This window comes from Penaeus vannamei, chromosome 40 (assembly GCF_042767895.1).
Source record: "Penaeus vannamei isolate JL-2024 chromosome 40, ASM4276789v1, whole genome shotgun sequence".
Lineage (NCBI taxonomy): Eukaryota > Metazoa > Arthropoda > Malacostraca > Decapoda > Penaeidae > Penaeus > Penaeus vannamei.
The window spans coordinates 23047460-23056104 of NC_091588.1; the positions used below are offsets into that span (position 1 = coordinate 23047460).

The 8645-nt window shown below is 39.1% G+C and overlaps 3 protein-coding genes across 3 annotated transcripts; all 3 read right to left on the reverse strand.

Moving 5' to 3' along the window:
• On the reverse strand, positions 1 to 657 carry LOC113801820 (uncharacterized). Its single transcript, XM_070117393.1, has 2 exons — positions 602 to 657; positions 1 to 495 (listed from the first exon to the last, which is right to left on the reverse strand). Exons 1-2 carry the CDS (start codon positions 605 to 607, stop codon positions 16 to 18), a joined length of 486 nt encoding a protein of 161 aa, XP_069973494.1. The 5' UTR covers positions 608 to 657; the 3' UTR covers positions 1 to 15.
• Positions 658 to 3159: 2502 nt separating this feature from the next.
• LOC138860208 (uncharacterized) lies at positions 3160 to 4026 on the reverse strand. The gene is made up of 2 exons (XM_070117389.1): positions 3939 to 4026; positions 3160 to 3762 (listed from the first exon to the last, which is right to left on the reverse strand). Exons 1-2 carry the CDS (start codon positions 3942 to 3944, stop codon positions 3271 to 3273), a joined length of 498 nt encoding a protein of 165 aa, XP_069973490.1. The 5' UTR covers positions 3945 to 4026; the 3' UTR covers positions 3160 to 3270.
• Positions 4027 to 6281: 2255 nt separating this feature from the next.
• LOC138860210 (uncharacterized) lies at positions 6282 to 7088 on the reverse strand. The gene is made up of 2 exons (XM_070117394.1): positions 7015 to 7088; positions 6282 to 6860 (listed from the first exon to the last, which is right to left on the reverse strand). Exons 1-2 carry the CDS (start codon positions 7018 to 7020, stop codon positions 6396 to 6398), a joined length of 471 nt encoding a protein of 156 aa, XP_069973495.1. The 5' UTR covers positions 7021 to 7088; the 3' UTR covers positions 6282 to 6395.
• Between the last annotated feature and the right edge of the window lie 1557 nt (positions 7089 to 8645).

The window sequence follows — 8645 nt, forward strand, 5'->3', positions numbered from 1 at the left end:
TAGCAATAACCACCTTTAGAAAGGAAGGTGATTATTGAAGAATGAGGGAGGCTTGCACACGTGTTCTCCCAGACACCTGTCGAAGCAACACTTATCGAGGCCAGCACACTTGTAGTCGTTGGAACAGGTTGTGGGGGGCCCATGGAAACGTGGGCATGTGGGACGGACTTGTGGGCAGTCGAGTGGCTTGGTGCCAACAGGTGTCTCTGGTTCGTGCACCGTCTCGCAGCAGTAGGCTTGACCCTCCGGAGTCTTGCACCAATACCTGCACTCGCTTGGGCCATTGGAGATTCCAGCGCCGATGATACCACTACCACCATGGATTCCGCCACCATGGATTCCTCCACCATGGATTCCGCCGCCGAGGAGACCGCCTCCGTGGACGCCACCGAAGCCTCCAGGAAGGAATCTGTTGGATCCTCGTCCACCTCCCCTTCGGTCTACACCGGCGGAGACGGCCACCAGGAGGCAGCACACGATCACGGCTTTGATGCTCTGCAAAAGGAGATGAGGGGATTACCATATGTCATAATCAATAAATTATGAATATCAGACTTTATATAAAACGTGCAGTTGTTACTCTCTTAGAATGAGAACTTACATTCATTGTTGGTAAGAGGTGAGCTGTGTAATGTGGCGAGTGGAAGTTGCAGCCTCGCTTATATACAGGATCTGGCTACGGGCCGCCCTCCCCCCCCCCTCCCCCCGCTCCCCCGCCTTGCCAATCGGGATATCCAGATAAGCAGTAGAAGTTTCCAGGTAACATGCAGTGTATGTTTCCCCACTTTTTATTTCTATTTACTTATTTATTATCATTATTTATTTATTATTATTATCATTATTCATTTATTATTATCATTATTTATTATTATTATCATTATTTATTTATTATTATTATCATTTATTGATTTATTATCATCATTGTTATTACTTTTTTTTGCGAATTACCCTCGGCTGTAGTTTTTATAAAACCAATGAGGATAGGATGTACCTGTCTATTCTGCTTATATATTTATTCTCAAAACTTTAATTTTATGTTTGTAGACAGGTATATAGAAGATATATACGTATCTATTTATTTGTTTGTTTACACCTTTCTCTTTCATATATACCTACATATCCGAATCTTTCATCAGATCCAGCACATTTCCAATCTTTGCACCAGATATTGGGGATATAAGATCAAATGTTTCAGGAAGGTCTATATCACATCTATATATCTATTCATTTGTTTGTTTCTGTTGAAGGATTCTGTTGAATTCTCGTCGTCTCTCCTTCAGTTTGCGTCGCCTGAGAAGGACGCCAGGAGACAACACGCGACCACGCTTTAATACTCATCTACCATGTAGTGGTTTGGAAGTATTGTTTACATAACGTGAATATCTGTATTTGCAGTGAATCATATGAAGTATGCTGGACGGCAACTATAAACTGGCAATAAGGCATGTGAGAGATGCAGTCTGGCCATTCCTCAGCCTCCACTGCCAGCCGGGAGATGCCATAGGAATGACACAGTATTGCAGGCATCGTATCCTTTTGGGGTTTCTGGAAATTGCTTGGCATATCTGCTGAGTCGTTTTGATTTCGTTTTTTCTAAACATTCAGGGGAAATGTAGAAACCAAGGTCAAGATGAAATTAAATAAATGCATAAATAAGAATAATGATTACAAAAAAGAAGAGTAGAATTAAGAACATACAGTAATATGGGAAGAAATTTAAGAAGTAAAAAATAAGAATGCTATTAAAGTACTTTAAGTATGAATATTAGCATTACAATAGAAATAACTGTAACAGTCCTATTGGTAATATTGTTATTGAAACTATAACCATCATTAATACCGTTGGTCTGTTTTCAGAATTGTTTTCGTCCATTATATAGGCAATGTTGTTATTTCTTTGTTATTTGCTTTGTTTCGCTACAATAATAATTAATTTTGCATTGCCTTGTCATTGGCTTCGTTTTGACTTTGTTTTGGTGTCATTGATATTTTACCCTTTCCATTATTATTGCTGCTATCATTATTGTCATCTTCATTAGCATTCCAGTTAGATTCTGATCTTCAGAACCATCATCACAATCAGTATTAATTCTGCTTTCATCCTCATTCCCCGAATCAGGAGAATGAAGCGAAGCGAGTTGCTGAGTTGAGGAAAATAACAAGATGTTCAATGAAGAAAATAACAAGATGTTCAATCAGGAAAAGACCGGATCGAACCTGAAGATGAGAGGGGGTGGCAGAGGGCGGGGGTGGCGGAGGAGGGGGGAGTGGGGGAAGGGGGGGAGATGATCGGGTTTTTGGGCGACTGGAGTTTCAACTTGATGACGTCACAGCATCCAGCTCTCGTCTAGTCATAATAGAAATAGAAGTATGTGTGTTTGATTTGGGATATTTACCGGAGCGGATGGTATTTACATCCTAGGAAAGCGAAGGAGGTGGATGGAAGGGAAATAAGAACTGATGAAGTGCGGAGAAGGGGTAGGGCGAAGACGGGAGAGAACAGGATGTTGCCGTCTGGATGGGAACACCTGTTTATACACCTATTACTAAGGTCATCAGTTTCCGTTTAAATTCTGACATGAGAGTCATTAATTGGTTACTTGAATAGTTCCTTAGCTGTAGAAATAGGATATCTGGCTTGTTAAATATATTTGGAAAGAAGTAAAACTATTATATATATATATATATATATATATATATATATATATATATATATATATATATATATATATATATATATATATATATATATATATGTAACACAGCTTAAGCTCTAATAAATCATAACATGTCTCCATAATTCTGTTTTGAATACCTTCATTATCAACACTTGCTCTTCAGCCTTTTTATTTATCTATTTATTTATTATTATTTTGTTATTATTATTATCTTACTTATTATTATTATTATTATTTGCTTTCCCGAATTTTCATATTTTACACTTAAGTTATTTGTCTCTTTCTCTACCACATCTTATCTCTGTACTCTACCAAGTCTTCTTATATGTGTCCTCTTCCACGTCTTCTTATCCTTGACCTTTTTCCTCACACGCCTCTCCAGTCTTCCCAAAGAAGTTATGTTTGTTTGAAATCAGTGTAGTTTGTATCTACATTTACTTTGATTATAAACTAGATGCAGGGATTCAAAGATGCAAGGAAATATAAGTATATAACGATTTATTATCAAAATATAAATATCTCCAAATCACAGATTTCTCATCTTCCTTTATCAACCGGAAAACCGATGGCTCCTTATTTACGATAACCACCTTTAGAAGGGGAATTGGTTATTGAAGAATGAGGGAGGCTTGCACACGTGTTCTCCCAAACACCTGTCGAAGCAACACTTATCGAGGCCAGCACACTTGTAGTCGTTGGAACAGGTTGTGGGGGGCCCATGGAAACGTGGGCATGTGGGACGGACTTGTGGGCAGTCGAGTGGCTTGGTGCCAACAGGTGTCTCTGGTTCGTGCACCGTCTCGCAGCAGTAGGCTTGACCCTCCGGAGTCTTGCACCAATACCTGCACTCGCTTGGGCCGTTGGAGATTCCAGCGCCGATGATACCACTACCACCATGGAATCCGCCATGAATTCCACCACCATGGATTCCGCCACCATGGATTCCGCCGCCGAGGAGACCGCCTCCGTGGACGCCACCGAAGCCTCCAGGAAGGAATCTGTTGGATCCTCGTCCACCTCCCCTTCGGTCTACACCGGCGGAGACGGCCACCAGGAGGCAGCACACAATCACGGCTTTGATGCTCTGCAAGAAGAGATAAGGGAATTATCCATTATGGTCTTTATTGGTTTGTCTTTGTTAAATAAAATGATTGATTTATAATCAACCTAGTTCGCAATAAAAAAAAAAAAAAAAAATGTTAAATGTCCTTAAACACGGTTGAACTAAATACTATAGTGCGTCTTGCAACAATCACTCACATTCATTGTTGGTTGGAGGTTGGCTGTTTAATGTGGAGAGTGGAAGACGCAACGTCGCTTATATACAGGAACTGGCGGCCGCCTCCCCTCACTTCCCCTCCCCCCCCCCTCCGCCTCGCCAGATGGCATATCCCAAGCCAGCGGCACTTCCAGGTATCTTGGTTGGTTTTCCAGTTCTGTTTTTTTGCGGATTTGATTTATATTTCCTTATTTTCATTGATGACTAAGATTAAAAGAAAAAGAAAAACAAAAACAAAAAAACAGGTAACATGCTAATCAGCTTATCTTTAAATATTACGGATCTGTAGAATATCTTGCCATTAAAGTGAAGCTTTGATGGCCAGCTATATAAGACTGGCATTTGGTGAAGAAAAGCCGATTGTCAGCATTTATCTCTACTTGTCCTAAAATCGCTATCCTTTAATCACGAGAAAGAACCTTGTAACAATTATCATCACTTCTTTTATTCGTGTCTCCTCTACATCAGTTTCATATAGGTCAGGGATAGAGAATCAATGAAAACCTTTTTTATTTGCGCAATTTCAACTCGGTCTTGATTCGAAATAGATTATAAAAAGACTAAATGCCGGTGGAAAGCTAGGTACATCCTCAAAAAAAAAAAAAAAAAAAAAAACGGAAGCTAAATTCTTGACGTTGGCAATACTCCACGCGCTGGTACTTGTACTTTCCTCTGTGATGTCATCAGCTCATCAGCTGTGTGCTCGGTGACGTTGTCTTCCAGATCGCTGTTTATGCTCTCTACTCTCTACTCTCTCATCTCTCTATCCTTCTGCTCTCTCTCCCTCTCTCTTTCTGTCACCCCTTCTCTCTCTCTCTCTTTTTTTATCTGTTGCTCTCCCCCCCCCCCCTTTTTTTTTTTTTTTTTTTTTTTTTTTTTTTTGGTGTTTGGATATATTATTAGTAAATGAGTTATTGATTAATTCAAATAAAGGAAAAACCAAGAAAAGAGAATAATGGAAGGAATGCTAAGGAAGATAAACCTTGTAGAAATAAGCAATCTCGAATGAGTGAAATTCATTAAATTTTGTGCATAAATTTATTTCATCGTAAGTATTTATCACTCTGTGATTAATAGCAATCAGTACCGTTGTTATTTTCATCATTCGACAGGTGTTTAGAAGAACATTTATACAAGCCTCCTCCACATTTCAATAGTTATTTCCCTTATTCCATCTCAAAGACTCATCGAATGTGGAGATTAAGCCTCGTAAATACTATTTTGTCTTTTTCTAAAATACTTATATATTTAAACAGAATGAAAAGTAAGCTGCATTCCAAAGTAAAGAAACAAAAGACAGGTTCCGAGATCAATTAAAATCCCACTGGAAATACTCTGGGATGTCTGATTCTTACGTGAAGAGAAGCGAGAAAGGGAGAAGGGTGCAAGCAGGAAGGGGATAAAGGGGGAGGAGGAAGAAAGGTGTGGTTGTTAGCAGGAAGGAAGGCCGGAAGGAGGGGATGCAAAGAGGATGGAAGGAGGAAAGGGGACAAAGTGGGATTAGGGTCCAAGCAGGACGAAAGAGTAAAGGGGAGGAAGGAGACAAGGAACGTGTGAGTGTAAGCAGGAAGGAAGGACATGTGCAAACAGAATGGACGGAGATATTAAGGGAGGACGAAGAGACAAAGGTGCAAGTAGGATGGAAAGTTCGGGATGGAGGAAAGGAGAGGGAGAGGGAGAGAGGGAATAAGGGGAGGGACAGGTTGCAGGCAGGATGGATGAAGGATGGAAGGCGGCATGAAGGGAGGGAGAAATGGATGGAGGAAGGTGCGAGGAAATTGTTGCTGGTTATATTACAGAGTCAGTGACGTCACACTAATCAGTTCCTTTAAAACTATGACCCGTGTCAGGTTTAGCATGTGCTGCTGCACAAATTCATATTCTGCGACACAGTGTTTCTTCAGAAATAGGTTTCGGATTTATGGCTTGCTCTTAACCGAAATAAGATACAACCATACATACGTATATGCATGTACAAGTCTCTATATATATATGCATATACATACATACATACATATATATATATACATATATATATAAATATATATAAATATATATATGCAAATATACATATGCGTACGTCTATATGAATATGTAAGCATATTTTCATAGAACCTTTTATAAATTTGAAAACAGTGATAACTAGAATAAAGGAGTCTTAATCTAAGGAATCTGCAGAAATATCAGTGTCTAACATTATGTGTTTAATACCATTCACAATACGATAAATGGGTTTATTTGATTGCTTGAGATCAGTGTACTTTATATCTAAACTCAGTTTCATTATAATCTAGATGCAAGGATTAAACAAATGCAAGGGGATATAAATATATAACGGTGTATTATCAAAATATAATATCAATAAATAACAGATTTCTGATCTTCCATTAGCAACCGGAAAATCGATGACGATGATTCCTTATTAGCAATAACCATCCTTAAAAGGGGAGATGGTTATTGAAGAATGAGGGAGGCTTGCACACGTGTTCTCCCAAACACCTGTCGAAGCAACACTTATCGAGGCCAGCACACTTGTAGTCGTTGGAACAGGTTGTGGGGGGCCCATGGAAACGTGGGCATGTGGGACGGACTTGTGGGCAGTCGAGTGGCTTGGTGCCAACAGGTGTCTCTGGTTCGTGCACCGTCTCGCAGCAGTAGGCTTGACCCTCCGGAGTCTTGCACCAATACCTGCACTCGCTTGGGCCATTGGAGATTCCAGCGCCGATGATACCACTACCACCATGGATTCCTCCACCATGGATTCCGCCGCCGAGGAGACCGCCTCCGTGGACGCCACCGAAGCCTCCAGGAAGGAATCTGTTGGATCCTCGTCCACCTCCCCTTCGGTCTACACCGGCGGAGACGGCCACCAGGAGGCAGCACACAATCACGGCTTTGATGCTCTGCAAGAAGAGATAACGAAATTACTGACCGAGATCTACATTGAAATTATAGCTAGAGTGTTATCAACACATTATTAATTTCTCATTTTATTTGAGATGAGATAAATTGCGGTGCAATATGACTGCTACTTTGTATCTTAGAAGAAGCACTTACATTCATTGTTGGTAAGAGGTGAGCTGTGTAATGTGGCGAGTGGAAGTTGCTGCCTCGCTTATATACAGGATCTGGCTACGGGCCGCCCTCCTCCCCCCTCCCCCCGCACCCCTGCCTTGCCAATCGGGATATCCAGGTAAGCGGTAGAAGTTTCCAGGTAACATGCGGTGTATGGTTTCCCACTTTTTAAATTTTATCTATTTATTATTATCATTATTTATTTATTCATTATTATTATTATCATTGCTATTATTTTATTTTTTTTTTTTCGAATTACTCAGTTCACTTCCCCTTTTTGTCATTCCATTGATAAGAAAAGAGAAAATCTTAAAAACATTGGTGTCCAGCGGCTGTAGTTTTTATTATGAAACCAATGAAGATAGGAGATACCTGTCTATTCTACTTATCTATTTATGCTCAAAACATACTTTTATGTTTGTAGACAGGTATATAAAAGATATATACGTATCTATTCATTTGTTTGTTTACACTTTTCGCTTTCACATATACCTACATATCCGAATGTTTCATCAAACCCAACACATTTCCAGTCTTTGCACCAGATATTGGGGATATAAGAGTGTTCAAGTGTTCCAGGAAGGTATATATCATATCTATTCATTTGTTTGTTTCTGTTGAAGGATTCTGTTGAATTCTCGTCGTCTCTCCTTCAGTATGCACCGCCTGAGAAGGACGCCAGGAGACAACATGCGACCACGCTTTAATACTCATCTACCATGCAGTGCTTTGGAAGTATTGTTTACATAACGTGAATATCTGTATTTGTAGTGAATCCTATTAGGTATGCTGGACGGCAACTATACACTGGTAATAAGGCATGTGAGAGATGCAGTCTGGCCATTCCTCAGCCTCCACTGCCAGCCGGGAGATGCCATAGGAATGACACAGTATTGCAGGCATCGTCTCCTTTTTGGGTTTCTGGAAATTGCTTGACATATCTACCGAGTCATTTTGATTTTGTTTTTTTAGAAATATTTTTTTTCGTTCTTCTATTTATTTATTTAGTTATTATTGCTAATGGATATTGAAAAGGATAATTATACAATGGATTTCATAATTGTTTAATAAATTGATAATTGATGTTGGATAGGACACCATATTAAAGTGATCACTAATTAAAGATAAACCAAAGACAGAACATAATCAAGAAAATTAAAGGACAGTTAAGAAAGGGGAAATGTAGAAACCAAGCTCAAAATAAAAATAAATTAATAAATGAATAAATAAAGATAATCATTTTAATAAAGAAGAGTAGAATTAAGAACATACAGTAATATGGGAAAAAATTTAAGAAGTAAAAACCAAGAATGCTATTAAAGTACTTTTAGTATGAATATTAGCATTACAATAGAAATAACTGTATCAGTCCTATTGGTAATATTGTTATTGAAACTATAACCATCATTAATACCGTTGGTCTGTTTTCAGAATTGTTTTCGTCCATTATATAGGCAATGTTGTTATTTCTTTGTTATTTGCTTTGTTTCGCTGCAATGATAATTACTTCTGCATTGCCTTGTCATTGGTTTGTTTTGACTTTGTTTTGGTGTCATTGATATTTTACCCTTTCCATTATTATTGCTGCTATCATTATTGTCATCTTCATTAGC